Raw genomic sequence first — 17,478 nt, 5'->3', positions numbered from 1 at the left:
CCATGCTTGAATTGCAACTGATTGCTTCATCCAGAATGTACCATAGTGTGGAAAGAGTTAATTGCCAAGAAGCTATGATGTCCTTGATGTGTGGCTGGAACTAGGGAGTATCCAGACACAAGTGTTTGTGCATACCGATTGCGTCAGTTAAGTTCTGTCTGCCTAGAATTCGAGTCAAGTTCTGTTGGAGAACAGAACAGTCCGATGTTCATCTGTCGTCTGCAAGTCTGTTTGTGTTGATTACTACTGCATACAGTAAAACTTTGTAAATAGTTTACAAAGTGTCTCTTTGTTCTGTGCTCCACTGCTTCCATCCAACTACTGCTGCGCTGCAAATACTCTGACATTCCTGTCATAGATGTGGGCGAAATGTCAGGAGAGAATGCTTCTGGAACATGGCCATACAGCCCGGAAAACTCACAGTAACCCAATAACAAAATCAACTGTTATTATTTTTTGTTTCTTTTAATCTTTCAGCCAATTGTTACCTTTTTTGGATGTGTGCAACCAATTTTTGCACTGTTAGGCGGATGCAGTTTCGACATCACTTGAACTGCCATGGCTCAGTGCTATAGAAGCCTGGGAATTGTAGTCTGGTGTGGCCCCAGCACTCTTGGGCTAGAGAAGGCCAAAGACCTTGCAAAGCTACTTTTCCTGCTATTCTGTAGCATTCAGCCCTGGCAATTCTAGTAGTGCCAAACTGCATTTACTAGAGATGGACCTTATGTCACTCTGGGCGTGCATGAGCGTCAGGTGGCATGCCAAATGCAAGGCACCCAGGGAAGCCTAGGGTGCATCTAATCTGTCGAATGAATGCAGCTTGACTGTGCAGATTCAACTATGTAGATGCATCCCTAGAGAGCAGCCAGGTTCCCCCCTTCCCTGCTCCTGGTGCTCCAATGGTTAATCCAGCGAGCTCTGCCAGTCTCAGAGAGGCAGGAAATGCGAACAATGGCAGAGGGGGGTGAGAGTGGGTCTGGTGCTGTCCTTTCCTGTCCCACGGAGGAGCCCGGGAAGAAGCAGTTGCTGGTGAGAGCGTCACCTTTGCCAAAAGGAACTGGTATGGCCAGGCCTGGAGGCAAAAGGTGGCCAAGGGGCCAAAGGTGGGCGTGAGGGAGGAGGAGGAGAATGCAAACCAGGAGCAAATCCCAAAAGCATCTCCCCCCTTCCCACTAAGGACATATTTGCACTCGACCATATAGCAGGACTACAAAGTAGCCTGATTGGTAATTGTGGATGAGCCCTGGGCAACTCACACCAGTAGGAATTCAGGGGCACAGTGCTTTTGTCCATCGAGGCTCAATTAATTGCAGTCTTGTTTATGCAGAACTTCTCGCACAATAATACAGGGCGGGGAAAGAATACACACAAACATATTCACATGCATAAAGGTAAAGGTTTCCCCTGACGTTAAGTCCAGTCATGTCTGACTCTGGGGGTTGGTGCTCATCTCCATTTCTAAGCCGAAGAACCGGCGTTGACCGTAGACACTTCTAAGGTCATGTAGCCGGCATGACTGCATGGAGCGCCGTTACCTTCCCACCGGAGCAGGACCTATTGATCTACTCACATTTGCATGTTTTTGAACTGCTAGGTTGGCAGGAGCTGGGGCTAACAGTGGGCGCTCATTCCGCTCCCGGGATTTGAACCTGCGACCTTTCGGTCTGCAAGTTCAGCAGCTCAGTGCTTTAACACACTTCGCCACCAGGACTCCCATTCACATGCATAGGTAAAGGTAGAGGTTTCCCCTGATGTTAAGTCCAGTCATTTCTGACTCTGGGGGTTGGTGCTCATCTCCATTTCTAAGCCGAAGAGCCGGCGTTGACCGTAGACACCTCTAAGGTCATGTGGCTGGCATGACTGCGTGGAGCGCCGTTACCTTCCCACCGGAGCAGGACCTATTGATCTACTCACATTTGCATGTTTTTGAACTGCTAGGTTGGCAGGAGCTGGAGCTAACAGTGGGTGCTCCTGCCGCTCCCGGGATTTGAACCTAGGACCTTTCGGTCTGCAAGTTCAGCAGCTCAGCGCTTTAATGCACTTCGCCACCGGGGCTATATCTGGTGTGCATGCATATATGTGCATATGAATATACAGTAGAGTCTCACTTATCCATGATAAACGGGCCAGCTGAACATTGGATAAGCAAAAATCTTGGATAATAAGGAGGGATTAAGGAAAAAAAGGCCTATTAAACATAAAAATACATTATGATTTTACAAATTAAGCACCAAAACATCATGTTTTACAAGAAATTGACAGAAAAAGCAGTTCAATACACAGTAATGTTATGTAGTAATTACTGTATTTACGAATTCAGCACTAAAACATTGTAATGTTTACTACAAAAACAATGACTACTAAAAGGCAGACTGCCTTGGATAATACAGAACCTTGGATAAGTGAAGCTTGGATAAGTGAGACTCTACTGTATATACACACATACATACATACATACATACATACATACATACATACATATCTATGCATGCGCGCACACACTCAGACATACATATCGATTTCTGCATGTATCATAGGAAAAACAAACATACACAGACACACACACTAAGACATAAATGCAAATTTCTGCATGCAATAACAGAAAGCATGCATAATTTTATACACCCACACACACATTGAGGTATGCATATAGATTTCGGTATACAATAAGAGGAAAAACATGCACATGCACACACACACACACCTAGGCATACATTTTAATAGCATCAGGGGAAAGCATACATTGTAACCCACCTCGAGCCATGGGAAGAGGTGGGTAAGGAATAAATTATTATTATTATTTTATTATGACACAGCAAACAAGATAGATATGCTGGATTTCGTATCACAAAATCACAAGTCGAACACTTCCCAAGTGTCTAGGACTGTGTGATGTATTTTTGGATGATGCGTGCAGATCCCAGCAGGGTGGCCTTTTGCAGTTGGCAGATCGTAATTTTGTCAATGTCTATTGTTTCCAAATGCCGGCTGAGATCTTTTGGCACGGCACCCAGTGTGCCCATCACCACCGGGACCACCAGCACTGGTTTCTGCCAGAGTCTTTGCAGTTCAATCTCGAGGTCCTGATAGCAGCTGAGTTTTTCCTGTTGTTTTTTGTCAATGCGACTGTCACCTGGGATAGCGACATCAACGATCCAAACCTTTTTCTTTTCCAGAACTGTGATGTCTGGTGTGATGTGTTCCAGAACTTTGTCAGTCTAGATTCGGAAGTCCCACAGTATCTTTGCGTGCTCATTTTCCAATACTTTTGTAGGTTTGCGATCCCACCAGTTCTTTGCTGCTGGCAGGTGGTACTTATTATTATTATTATTATTGACACAACGACGTTGTATGACACAGCAAACAAGATAGATATGCTGGGTTTCGTTTCACAAAATCACAAGTCGAACACTTCCCAAGTGTCTAGGACTGTGTGATGTATTTTCGGATGATGCGTGCAGATCCCAGCAGGGTGGCTTTTTGCAGTTGGCAGATCGTAATTTTGTCAATGTCTATTGTTTCCAAATGCCGGCTGAGATCTTTTGGCACGGCACCCAGTGTGCCCATCACCACCGGGACCACCTGCACTGGTTTCTGCCAGAGTCTTTGAAGTTCAATCTTGAGGTCCTGATAGCGGCTGAGTTTTTCCTGTTGTTTTTCGTCAATGCGACTGTCACCTGGGATGGCAACATCAATGATCCAAACCTTGTTCTTTTCCACAACTGTGATGTCTGGTGTGTTGTGTTCCAGAACTTTGTCAGTCTGGATTCGGAAGTCCCACAGTATCTTTGCGTGCTCATTTTCCAATACTTTTGCAGGTTTGTGATCCCACCAGTTCTTTGCTGCTGGCAGGTGGTACTTGAGGCATAAGTTCCAATGAATCATTTGGGCCACATAGTTGTGCCTCTGTTTGTAGTCTGTCTGTGCAATTTTTTTACAGCAGCTGAGGATATGATCAATGGTTTCATCTGTTTCCTTGCACAGTCTGCATTTTGGGTCATCAGCTGATTTTTCGATCTTGGCCTTAATTGCATTTGTCCTGATGGCTTGCTCCTGGGCTGCAAGGATCAGGCCTTCTGTCTCCTTCTTCAGGGTCCCATTTGTGAGCCAGAGCCAGGTCTTCTCCTTATCAGCTTTTCCTTCAATTTTGTCAAGGAACTTTCCATGCAATGTTTTGTTGTGCCAGTTGTCAGCTCTAGTTTGTAGTGTGGTTTTCTTGTACTGGTTTTTTGTCTGCTGTGCTTTGAGGAGTTTCTGATTTTTGACTTCAATCAAAGCAGGTTCTTCACTTTGCTTTACATATTCTGCCAGGGCATGTTCTTCTTCTTTGACTGCTTGTTTTACTTGTAGGAGTCCTCTGCCCCCGATCTTCTAGGCAGATATAGCCGGTCAACATCACTGCGAGGGTGCAGTGAATGATGAATGGTCATGAGTTTTCTTGTTTTTCTGTCCAAATTGTCCAGTTCCATCTGTGTCCAGTTTATGATGCCAGCAGTATATCTTATGACAGGTATGGCCCAGGTGTTTATGGCCTTGATGGTGTTGCCTCCATTGAGCTTGCTTTTGAGAATTTTTCTGACCCTTTGTGTGTATTCTTTGCTGACCACAGTTTTCACATGTTCATGCTTGATGTTGTCCAGCTGTAGTATGCCCAGATATTTATAGGCCTCTGGCTGGTGACACTTTATTGTTTGGCCATTGGGCATATTTATGCCCTCACTTTCAATGATTTTTCCCTTCTTCAATGCCACTGTCGAACATTTGTCCAAACCAAACTCCATGTTGATATCAGTGCTAAAAATTCGGACAGTGTTGGTCAGAGACTGAATTTCAGTTTCTGTTTTCCCATATAGCTTCAGGTCATCCATGTACATCAAATGTGAAATTTTGTGAGAATTCTTAGATGTTTGGTAGCCGAGATTTGTTTTTTGTAAGATTGTTGACAGAGGGATCATGGCAATAATGAAAAGCAGAGGGGACAATGAATCTCCCTGGAAAATTCCTCTTCTGATGTTGACAAGTCCATAGCTTTCATTTCCAACAAACAGTTCAGTTTTCCAGTGCTCCATCATGTTTTCAATGAAGGTGCCAACGTTTTTACAAATCCCGATGGCGTCCAGGCACTTGATGATCCAGCTGTGTGGGAGTGAGTCAAAGGCCTTTTTGTAGTCAATCCACGTCATGTGAAGATTAGCTTTTCGGCTCTTACAGTTCTCCAGGATCATTTTGTCAATCAATAACTGGTCTTTTGTGCCCCTGCTTTTCCGTTTGTTGCCTTTCTGTTCATCTGGCAAGATGTTATTTTCTTCAAAATAGTCTTGAATTCTGTCAGCTATGATGCCAGTCAGTAGTTTAAACATAGTGGGCAGACACGTTATTGGCCTGTAGTTTCCTGGTGCTGCTCCTTTTGTTGGATCCTTTTGTATCAGGTATGTTCTTCCAGTTGTTAGCCATTCACTGATACTTCCTTTCTGCAGCATCTCATTGAATTGTTGGGCCATTTTTCCATGTAAACTAATCAGATGTTTGAGCCAAAATCCATGAAGTTGATCACTACCAGGTGATGTCCAGTTCTTGACTTTTTGCACTCGTTTGCTGATCATTTCAGTTGTTATTTCCATCAGTTCCATTTTGTTCTGTGAGAATTTTCCTTCAAACTCCTTTATCCACCCAGCGTTTTTGTTGTAGTTTTTATTGTTTTCCCAAAGTTCTTTCCAGAACTTCGTTGTTGCAGTTTTCTCTGGTTTTATGGTTACTGTGTCTGTTGTTTGGTTCAGACTCTGGTAGAACCGTCTTTGGTCTGATTGAAACAGTTGATTTTGTCTGTACTGGATGATTCTGGCTTCATACCTTTCAATTTTTCTGGCTGTTGCTGTAATTTGTTCTTTCACGATCTCCAAAGCTTCTTCAATTTTTCTGGTGTTCAGCCAGTACTTTCGGATCAGGTATTGCTTGATTTTGTCATTCTTCAGTTTCTTCTCTTTCATATTTTTCAGGTTACTTGCATCTGATCTAAGCTTTTTGATTTTCAACTCCAGCCTGACCTTCCACTTTGGTTTTCCAGTCGATTTTCTTTGGGGCTGCCTTGGTTGTAGGAGCCCAAGCTCTTCTGTTACTATCACTGCTGCACTATAGGCATACTGGTTTGTTTGTTCAATTGATGTTATTTGGACAGTGGAGAGTACTGCATTCACATCTTTCATGAGAGGCGCCAGGTGTCTCTTGGGCACTGTTTTTAGAGTTGGGAGCCGCTGTCTTATTGCATTTGCTGCAGCATGAGCCATGATCTTATCCTTGAGCTCTTGTTGTCTTGCTGTCAAGGTTCCTGGTGGTTCAGCAGATGTTTCAAGTGCTGGTTCATCAAATTCTTGCAAAAGCTCCACACATTCTTCTGGTTCAATCTGTTCCACCATTCCAAGTGTTGCTGGAGTCTCTGCTGCTGTCTGTGCTGTGGTCTGATGGTAATTTACTTTGCAAATTTTCTGGATTTCTTCAAGTTCAACTTCACTGAACACTTTGTTTCTGATTATGAATCTTCGTTGGTCAGCCAGTCGGGGTTCTGTTATCTGTGAGTCAGGATACTCTTGTTTCCACAGTTGATGCATCCTTTTTTGGTAGCCACGCCTTTGAGGTTCAGATTTGTAGTAGCATTTCATAATTGTGCGGTTTTCTGGCATTGTGTATTTCTGCCGCTTCTGTGACTGTTCATTTGAGTTTTGATGATTCCGTAGCCCACTTGTCGATGGATGTCCAGAATCAGCAGCATCCACCGCGGTCCTTTTTATCCTGGGCGACGACCGAGCCAGTATAGACTTCGTTTGGGTTTGATTCTCCATAATGCTAATGGGTTAGGTGCTCTTAGTTCTGCTCCTCAGCTGAGGCCTCTCTGGCTTGGTTGGACCTGCCGGTAGTTACACTACCGCCAGCACAGCCCTCAGTCATCATTGGAGCAGGTAAGCCCCCCCACCACGTCAAGGTGGCACCTGCGGAGGGGATTATTATTATTATTATTATTATTATTATTATTATTATTATTATTTACATATATACATACACAGACACACAGACATATTAATTTCTGCATACAATACCATAGGGGAAAAGCATACACACACACAGACATGCAAACACTCAGACATTCACACCCACCCACTCAAACTTACATACAAATGTCTGCATAAAATAATGGAAAAATAGCACACGCAGAGAGGTATACATTCTGCATCCAATACCAGGATCTTGCTGGTGCCTCCCAATTGTATATGTTTGGATACCACAAGTGTTTCACTTTCAGCTAATGGATGTCCACCTTCCTTCCAGCAAACAGGGACAGGAATGGAGAAGCGAGAGGGAGAAACCCAGCCTGCTGAGATGGAACAGTCGGTGCCTGGTAGAAAAAACTCCAACACAGTCCGAGCTACAACCATCCAAGAATTTTTGATAGGGTCAGATTCCCGTCAAATTAAGCAGGAGCCAAAGGACGGCCTGCCACAGGGCTGGAATGCCCACTGGCAGGACTTCTTAACAACTGTGAAGCCGTCTCGTTCAGGATGTAGAAGTCCACCTCTTCCCAGTCTTCCCCAGTCTGGAGATGGAGCCAATGAACCTCAAGCACGTTCCAAGAAAGCTACTGGTATCGGTCAGTGGCCTAGAAATGAGCGGGTGGACCAGAGATCTCCAGTAGACCTTAGCGAAGGTTGTGGAGATCCTATTTCCTCTGTGAAGGTGAAAGAGGAGATTCTAGATGAGGACGATGTGGCCAGTGTTGAAATGGACCGAAGGCATTTCCGCCAGTTCTACTACCAAGAGGCCGAGGGGCCGCGAGAAGTCTACCTCAAGCTCCAAACCCTTTGCCATCAGTGGCTGAAACCGGAGAGCCGCTCCAAGGAGGAGATTTTGGACCTGTTGATCCTGGAGCAGTTCTTGATTATCCTTCCAGAGGAAATGCAGAACTGGGTCAAAGACTGCGGGCCGGATACCTGCACCCAGGCCGTGGCCCTGGCGGAGGATTTCTTGCTGCGCCTGCAAGAGGCTGAAGGGTTGCAAAGAAAGGTAAAGTTCTCACTGTCTAATGGCAGGAATAGAAATGGCTATACAGCCCGGAAAACTCACAGCAACCCAACAGCTATAGTGACTTTCAGAGGAAGTTATATCATAGAAACAGGGAATATGGGTTCTGTGGTTATGAAGGTCTTAGTAGGGTTGTTGTATGTCTTTCAGGCTGTGTGGCCATGTTCCAGAAGTATTCTCTCCTGACGTTTCGCCCACATCTATGGCAGGCATCCTCACAGGTTGTGAGGTATGGATAAACTAAGTAAGGAAAGGAAAGAATATATATCTGTGTAGAGTCCAGGGTGTGGCAAAAGTCCTTTGTCACTGGGAAGCCAGCATTAATGTTTCAGTTAATCACCCTAATTAGCATTGGAAAGGTTTTGTCTTTTGCCTGGGGGCATCCTTTGTTCAGTCATTAGCTGTCCTGCCCTCAGAGTGTTGGTTCCCATCTACTGTTTTGATTTTAGAGTTTTTTTAATACTGGTAGCCAGTCTTAGTCTTAGTATACAGTCAGCCTTCCATGTTTATTAGATTTAGGGCATAGGGCCCATGTGAAAGTGGAAAACATTGTGAATAAACAAATTGTGATTCCCCCCTCCAAATATCATCTTTCTAAAAATTTCTAGGTTTTACAGCATGGTTCTGTGGTTGACTTCTGCTGGAAGCTGACCATAGAATGGTACTGGAAGACCTGAAGGTTAATAGAAAACGGTCCTCTCCAGAAATCTCTAGGTCCTCCAGCATGACTGGAAAAAAATCAACCACAGACTGCAGGACAAAGAGATTCCTAGAGTAAACATTTTAATCAAACCCATGAATAATCAGATCCACAAATGTCAAAATCACAAATGCACAGTATATCACAGTATATCACTGCCTGCATAACTATTAGATTATGCTGTGCCATACAGGATCAATGTTACTTCTGGATTTTAATTGAACATTTCTACTATTCAGTTTTTTCCCTTGTGTCCTGTGCTCTATCCATATTTCTCTGTCAGGTTGCACGGCCTATGGTAGGCTTGGCTACAAATTCCCCCAAATCGGAGCAAAATCCATCACAGGAAATGAATATCCCGATGTCGGCAGATGCTGAGGAAGACAGCGATGGGGAAACCAGCTTTCTGGGTAAGAGACAGATAGATGGATCAATTCCTGGGAAGACTGGGAACTGTGAATAACCTCTTTCCTTCTCCTGTCTGAAATTCTTGTATCAAAGATGAGACTCCTGAAAGAAATGCCACCGAGGAACAGAAAAGAAAGCTTTGCATTCTAGAAGTCCCAGATCCAATCACCAACATTTCTAGGTAGGGCTAGAAGAGCAAAAAAAAGAAACTAACTAGTTCAAAATCAACTGAGTTATCAATTGAGGACTCATCTACATGGGCCACGTGAAATCTATAAAACTGGTTAACAGGGGTTTGTCTCGTGTTTGGTAAAGTCGACAAATGCTCTGGAGCTTCCCTTAAACACTAAAGCCATGAAGCTCCTAAAAGTTCAGGCACCTTTGCTGAGATTGGCAAAGGAAGCCAGTGATGGCCAGAAGCTACCTGGAGGTCCTGGCCGTTGCTACAACAATAAAAAATAAAGATGACCACTCAATAGGACAAACTAGGTTCAGCCCAAATGAAAGATCAGGACTTCAAGGGCCACCTAGCCCATAGTCTGCCATACAGGCACACTGTCAAAGTGCTCTTATGAGGTTTTCATCTATCCTTTACATAAAGAACTCCAAAGAAGGAGAACCACATTCTGGGTCAGCCTGTTAAATACTTCATTGTCAGGAAGTCTGTTCTGATGTTTAGGTAGAATCTTTTTTTCTTGCAATTCGAATCCATTGATTCATGTTTCAGTCTCTGGAGCAGCTGAAAAGAAACGGGCTCCATCTTCAACATGGCATTCCTTCAAATAATAATTAATTTTATATTTCAAATTGCATGTCACCATAAGATCTATGGATACAGAGAAAAACACAATGTTTTTACCCTGTTTCCCCTAAAATAAGACATCCCCAGAAAATAAGACCTAGTAGAAGTTTTGCTGAATTGCTAAATATAAGGCCTCCCCCAAAAGTAAGACCTAGCAAAGGTTTTGTTTGGAAGCATGCCCACCAAACAGAACACCAGAACATGCAGGATCGGTAAATGTACGTATCATAGAGTGTTGTACATGGAAATAATGGTAGTAACAAGAAATTCTTGATAGGATTCACAGTTTGTCTGGTTATGCTGGTTTGTGATGACAACTACTGTACAGTATATAATAAATGTTCATTTTTTTTTTGGTTCAACAATAAATGTGAATTCTTCTTCATGGAAAAATAAGACATCCCCTGAAAATAAGACCTAGAGCATCTTTGGGAGCAAAAATTAATATAAGACACTGTCTTATTTTCGGGGAAACACGGTAACAGTTTAGGTACAATAAGCCTTTCACATTTGCTGAGATTAGTTGGACAAAATCGTCCTGAAAGTGAGAAACCACAGATAACCTGAGAAAAAACTCCTCTTTAGGAATTTCTAAGTTTTCTGGCTCGACTCGACGGTCAATTTCCACTGAAAGCTGAACAAAGAACCACACTGGATGATCTAGAAAAGTGTTCTCTGTAGAAATCTCCAGGTCCTCCAGCATTACTGGAGAATGTTTGCAATTGAGTATCACTGGATTTCTAGAGCAGTGGTTCCCAACCTGTGTCCTGCAGAACACCAGTGGTCCGCAAGAACTAAAATATGGTCCGCAGCCTCACCGTTACTACACGGTTGTAATGCCCCATGGACCACGTCCCCTTCCTTGTGACTATGCGTTCGTGATAAAGAGGTGAGAGAAAATTATTAGGGACAATTTCTTGGGTCTCACACTCCGCGTTTTGTATTTTTTTCAATCTCAGTCCCCTCCCTTTCTTTTTTTTTTACATCAGCATTAACAAAATCTACGGATAATAATACAACCCATCCAAAATAAATTTTGTCTTAGTGTCTTTGTTTTTAGGCCTCTTCCTGGGGTTATTTGGGGTGCTGATTGAGAAAATTGAATAGACCACATCAGCTCTAGATTATTAAATATAGTTTTCTGTGGGTGAGCAGATGGTGACTACTGAATGGAATATTCTGTATCTGTATCAGAAACTAGAGCTGATGTGGACTATCCAATGCAATTTTCTCAATCAACACCCCAAATAACCAAACCGAATCTAAAGTTGATCAAAAACTGATTCATAACACTTTTGGTACTAATGTTGGAGAGTGGTCCCTGGTCAAAGTTGTCCCTGATCAAGTGGTCCCTGGTCAAAAAATGGTTGGGAACCACTGTTCTAGAGGGAACATTTTTAATTAAATCCATGAACCTAGAAATTTCTGGAGAGAATCAGTTCCACACATCTGTATGAATTATATTTATTTGCAATATTGTTTATCACTTCCAAAGTGAAGAATAATGAATGAAAATGCTTTAAATAGATGGATAAAAACATATGAATTAATTCTTCCAACAGGCAACTGCCAAGGATACGAGAATGGGGAGGAGAGTTTTCCTTTTGAAAGACACGCTGATATTGGGATCAGTGGACTGTCACTGGCAAGACTCAATGGGAAATTCTTCCAAGTTTGTGGGTTGGAAGAGACTCCCGGGAATGAGCGGGGCCAAGAAATCCACCGGGAGAGCCAGACGGAGATCCAGGCTTTGATTCATCAGAAGCGTTTGGAAGGGAGCCCCTTTTCAGAGGGAAACCACAAAGCCAAGCGGAAGAGGGCCAGCTCCAACTGGGGGACTGTCTTGCGTCGTAGCTTTGACTTTCCACGAAACCAGAAGACACAAAAACTGTACACCTGCACCTATTGTGGGAAGATTTCCAACAACAGCGCCCACATGATTATCCATGAGAGGACGCACACTGGCGAGAAGCCGTACAAGTGCTCTGAGTGCGGCAAATGTTTCAGCACCAACTGCAACCTCATGAAGCACACCAGAGTCCATACTGGGGAGAAGCCGTACAAATGCTCTGACTGTGGCCGGAGTTTCAGTGACAAAGCCTCTCTAATTGTCCATGAGAGGACCCACACTGGCGAGAAGCCCTACGAGTGTCCCATGTGTGGGAAGAGCTTCACCTCCAGCTCCAACCTCATCACCCACAAGCGGGTCCACACAGGGGAGAAGCCATACAAGTGCAATGAGTGTGGGCAGAGCTTCGTCCATCGGCCACAGCTTGTCATACACATCCGGACGCACACAGGGGAAAAACCCTATGAGTGTTTGGAGTGCGGTAAGAGCTTCAATCAGAAAGCGGACTTGATCATCCATGGGCGGACCCACACAGGAGAGAAGCCATACGAATGTGCCGAATGTGGGAAAAGCTTTATTTCCAGCTCTTACCTTCGGAAACACGAGCGGCTGCACACGGGGAAGAAAGCTCAAGCTGGGGAAGAAAGCCACAAATGCACTTACTGCCGGAAGAGTTTTATCAGCCGGTCCAAACTTCTCATTCATGAGCGAACCCACACTGGAGAGAAACCTTTTGAATGCACTGAATGTGGAAAAGGCTTTAGTACGAGCTCAAACCTGGTCAACCACAGGAGGGTCCACACGGGGGAGAAGCCCTACCAGTGCTTGGATTGTGGGCAGAAGTTCAGCACGAACTCCAACTTGGTCAATCACCGGAGGGTGCACACAGGAGAAAAGCCGTACGAATGCTCGGACTGTGGGCAGAGCTTTGGTCACAAAGCATCCCTCAGGAGACATAAGAGGATCCATTCTCGAGAGACAACCACATGAGTGCTTGGATTATAATCCCCCTAAAATGTAGATACTAGCACTCAGCAGATAAATGTAGGAAGCTGCTTTATGCAGAGTTAAGAGTACAGCTCACTCAGTGCAGAACCAAGGCCAAGTTCTTTCTGGGACTTATCTGGAGCTACTGATCCTGAAAACCTCCACTTATGAAGGATGACCTGTAGCTCTGAATTGTGGCCTGGCTCCCAAAGTGGATACCTTGATACCTCTGAGAAGCCCACAAGGTGGGCCTGAAGCAACAGCATATAATATCCAGTGGCATACTGCCCCATGGTTGCAGTTACATTGCTGTGAGCCCTACTGAATGCAGTGCTGTCCTACGAGATGCAACCAAGAACTTTCTAGTCCAGTTTTGGTTTCATTTTGTGATTTCAAGAAACCAGCAGGTGCTACCTAAGTTGGCCAAAGGACTATTTTCTTTGTTCTGGGTACTTCAGTTTTTCATAAAGGTTTAATGTGTAGGTCCTTTTCAGTTTCTTACCCTAAACTAGAGATGAACGAAGTGCATGTTGTCCTGCTAGGGCCATTTGTGTGGACCAAAAGGAATGGCGCACACACACACGCACACACACGCACACACACTCATATTCTTTCTGGGACTTATCTGGTGCTACTGATCCTGAAACCTCCAAATATAGCACCCAAATACTTTTTAGCAGACTGGGAAGAGTGCATTTTAGCCACACTTTTGTACTCATTCAGGGCTATTTTAGGACCAGCAGAAAACATTTTTTAAAAGATTGGATGTGAATAGGAAGTGATGGCACCAGTATGGCATAGCGGTTTGAGCATTGGGTTACAATTCTGGAGAACAAGGTTTGAATCCCCATTCAGCCATGGACATCTACTGAGTGAACTTGGGCAAACCACACATTCTTAGCCTCAGAAAACCTCATGATGAGATCTCAATAAGACGGAAACTTTAAAAGGGGGCGTCCCGGACCATAAATGGCCTGGAGATCCTCAAACCTTGACAGAAGTTCCCATCGTGGCCCCTGCAGGATACCTGAGAGAAAGTGGGGTCAATTTCTTTTTTAAAATACGCTGGTCAGGAGTAAACCACCGCTCCAGATGCCTCTCCTTGCCTAAACCATGAATGGGCAAAGTTTGCCCTTCTGAATGTTAGCCAGTATAGCAAACATTCAGAAAGGCTGAGAGTTGCAGTCTGAAGAACATCTGGAAGGCCATGTGATTTTCCCTGTCAAGCTTAAATGTTAGCTTGTTGCTTTTTTAACACACACTGGCTATATTTGCACTTCATGCCAAGCTATAGTCTGTTGCTTTCATTTTGAATTGCACCTAAATGAACAAATACACTGGAATATAATCCTAGTATCTGCAGGGAAATTATTGTGGAGAGAGAAAACCATGAGTAATAATGAACCCTATTGAAATTATATAGGTCTACACTGCCATATAATTCAGTTCAAAGCAGATAATCTGGATTTTATATGGAAGTGTAGATGGTGCCTAGAAGTGGCCTAAATTGTCCAAGTATACAGTTATCCTTATGTCTTGTAGGCAACATGTGGCAGGGAATTCCATGGTTGAACTATGCATCTGGTGAAGGAATGCAGCCAGCTCTCTATATTTGCTAGGTTAAAGATGCAGGACCCATGTGAAGGTTGTAAAAATTGTATAAAAACATCTTTTTATACTTGAGAGAACACCTGTCTAGGAATATCCTAGGTCCTCTAGTCCAACTCTTGCAATGTATTTATTTAAATAAAAGTATATAGTCCATTTCTCCTTGTTGTCAAGGTGGGAATTAAAAGGGGCTACAGCAAGCATGCATTGGAGGACCTAGAGAGATTCCTGAAGATACCATATTAACCAAATCTGTAAACAATCAAAACTACAAAAGCTAAACCTGCAAATGGGGAGGGCTGATTGTACTTCCCTTTTATTTATCCTACTTTTCCACCATTAAACTGCAATACACAGTCCTGGGTTTTTGTGTTACGGAGGAGGCGGAAAAGACAGAGGAAGGTCCAGAATTGAAGAAAATTCTGGCTGGCTGTTTTTGTGTGAATCTGGACTTTGGATGAAAACATCAAAATTTGTCCCTCCTTTTTCTCTGTGGCCATAATATATGGCCCTCCAGATGTTGTTGGACTACATAACCCAGCAATCCTCACCATAGGTTATGCTGGCTGGCACCGATGGAAGATGGGATCTATAATGAAAACCAGTGTTTGCTTACCTCTGACAAAAATATGTCTAGATACACTTATAAAGAAAACTTGTATAGATCTCATACCCCAAGTTTTGGCACAGGGAAAAGTCTATTCTTTATAAAATGAAGAATAAAGCCAGGAAACTAGTAACTTGTGGGGTTAAATAGATGATGATTATTATAGTTGATTTCAAAGCAGCTTAGACATAGATTGGCTGCAGTTTGTTCAATTCTCAGTGGGTGAAATGCAGTATAAATCCACACTGTCAAATTAGTGCATTGACAACACTTTCACTTCTATGGCTCAGTGCTATGGAATCACGAGTATTGTCATTTTACCAGGTCTTAACCTTCTTTGCTAAAAAGGATTGATGCCTCAAACTACAAAATCCCAGGGTTCCATAGCATTGAGTCATCACAGTTAAAGTGCTGTCAAACTGCATTAATTTGACAGTGTAAATCGGGCATGGGCAAACTTTAGCCCTCCAGGTGTTTTGGACTCCAACTCCCACAATTCCTAACAGCCTCCTGGCTGTTAGGAATTGTGGGAGTTAAAGTCCAAAACACTTGGAGGGCCAAAGTTTGCCCATGCCTGGTGTAGATGCACCATGAGAGGTAGGGGAATTCACTTCCAAGAGAAAATGATAGATGCTTGATTAGATCTAAGTATGCTATTGTTTTCTTGCAACCATTCTTTGTGGCCCCGGAATGGAATTTATTCACCCCAAAATCGGCCTTCCTGGCATTCTCCAAATATGTCAGGTTTCTTTCAAATAAAACATGTTTGCACAAAATAAACAAATTTTAAAAATCAAGATGACTTGTAGCCATGACCAATTTTGTCTTCACGAGCTGCTGTGAGTGTCAGAGAATCAAAATTGATGTATAGACTCCTGGAATAGGACCACCCCTACACAGGTTGGGCAAATGCAAAACTCGGGGTTTATATCTACACTGTAGAATGAATATACGTTGACACCACTTGAAGTACCATGATTCAATGCTATGGAATCCCGGGAGTTGTAGTTTGGTGAAGCACCAGCACTCTTTGGGAGAGAAGGCTAAAGATCTTCTAAAATTGCAACTTCCATGATTCAACAGCATTGAGCCATGCCAGTTCCCGTGGTATCAAACTGCATTAATTATACAATATAGGTGCACCCTAAGTAGTGATGGTAGGTCCTCCTCAATTTGTAGAACACAAAGGTCCCAAGTTCACTGTTGTAAATCCAACTCTTGAATCTGATTTCCAAACTCTTGAACCTATGAGAGACCTTCTTGCCAGCTCTTCCTGCAGGTAAAGAAAGGTAAGTATCTGAAATCTTAGATTTTGGGAGGAAATTTTTTTAGATCTCTTCAGAATATGTTTAGTTGTAATTGATTTCAAGGACAAATGGCCAAAGAGAACCTGAATCTGCTGATAACTATATACAAAATGACAGTTTGGACATGTCATGAGATAATAACATCCTCACCTGGAGATAATAATATTTGGTGAAGCTGGGCAACAGGTAGGAAAAGAAGACTGTTATATAGGTGAATTGACTCAAGGAAGCCATGGCTGACCTAGGTTTGCAAAACCTGAGTTGGGCTGTTGATGATCTTGGAGGTTTCTCATTCCACATAAGTCATACTTCTTGACTACACCCACTCCCTCTCCCTTAACCCTTTCCTATTTTTTCTATGGCATACAGCAACTGAACATACTAGAGAGAGGGGTTTGGGGAGAAGTCACCATGATTTATAGGAGTTGTAGGGACTGGGATGTATAGTTCACTTGCAATCTAAGAGCACTTTGAACAAAACCAACAATAGACCTGGAACTAATTTGGCACACAGACCTAACGTGGCCAGCCTTGTATACTGGCAGGGTTTGAGGATGATAGCCCTTGACACTCACGAGTTATGGCACAAAATACACAAAATTAAAAATCTATATATATAAAAGGCTTTTGGCATCACGGCGACTCACAAAACAACAGAACCCAACACCCCCCAAACTCTAAAATTGGCAACACAATCCATCATCCCTGCCTCCAGTAAGATAAAACACAATCACACAAAAAACACAATCACAACACCAAAAAAAGGCCAAAACCCACAACAGGCAATGTGCCACGCTTTCTATATTTTGTAATATATATATAAAATACAAAATAATAAATACAGCCAGACATTGGAGCTGCAAGGATATTCAGTGCAATTCAACCACACCAGTAAAAGATTAACCTTCGTAAAAGGCGACCAGGCTTTGAAACAGTGATACTACTCTGAAGCTGACCAACCAAAGATTTCCCCTAGGTAGCAAGCACCCAGGCTTTGAACCACCAAGGCTATTCATTACAATTCTACCACCCCAAAAAAACATTCCCCTAAAAGGCAACTACCTAACCTTCCAAGCAGCAAGCCTATTCCTTTCTATTCCAGCTCACCAAACAAGGATTCACATAAGAAAATGGCCAGGC

At 43.2% G+C, this 17,478-nt stretch overlaps 1 protein-coding gene across 1 annotated transcript in view; it reads left to right on the top strand.

Moving 5' to 3' along the window:
* Nucleotides 1-950: 950 nt before the first annotated feature.
* Nucleotides 951-17,478, top strand: part of LOC134297068 (zinc finger protein 271-like) — a 53,101-nt gene continuing 36,573 nt past the window's right edge. Inside the window, exons 1-4 of the mRNA XM_062973676.1 lie at nucleotides 951-1,029; nucleotides 7,321-8,052; nucleotides 9,054-9,180; nucleotides 11,543-12,760. Coding sequence (XP_062829746.1) covers nucleotides 952-1,029; nucleotides 7,321-8,052; nucleotides 9,054-9,180; nucleotides 11,543-12,760 — 2,155 coding nt within the window. The 5' untranslated portion in view covers nucleotide 951. The remainder of the gene's footprint in view (nucleotides 1,030-7,320; nucleotides 8,053-9,053; nucleotides 9,181-11,542; nucleotides 12,761-17,478) is intronic.

Source organism: Anolis carolinensis, chromosome 2 (genome assembly GCF_035594765.1).
Source record: "Anolis carolinensis isolate JA03-04 chromosome 2, rAnoCar3.1.pri, whole genome shotgun sequence".
Taxonomy (NCBI): Eukaryota; Metazoa; Chordata; class Lepidosauria; order Squamata; family Dactyloidae; genus Anolis; species Anolis carolinensis.
This window is presented reverse-complemented; position numbering and strand designations above follow the sequence as displayed.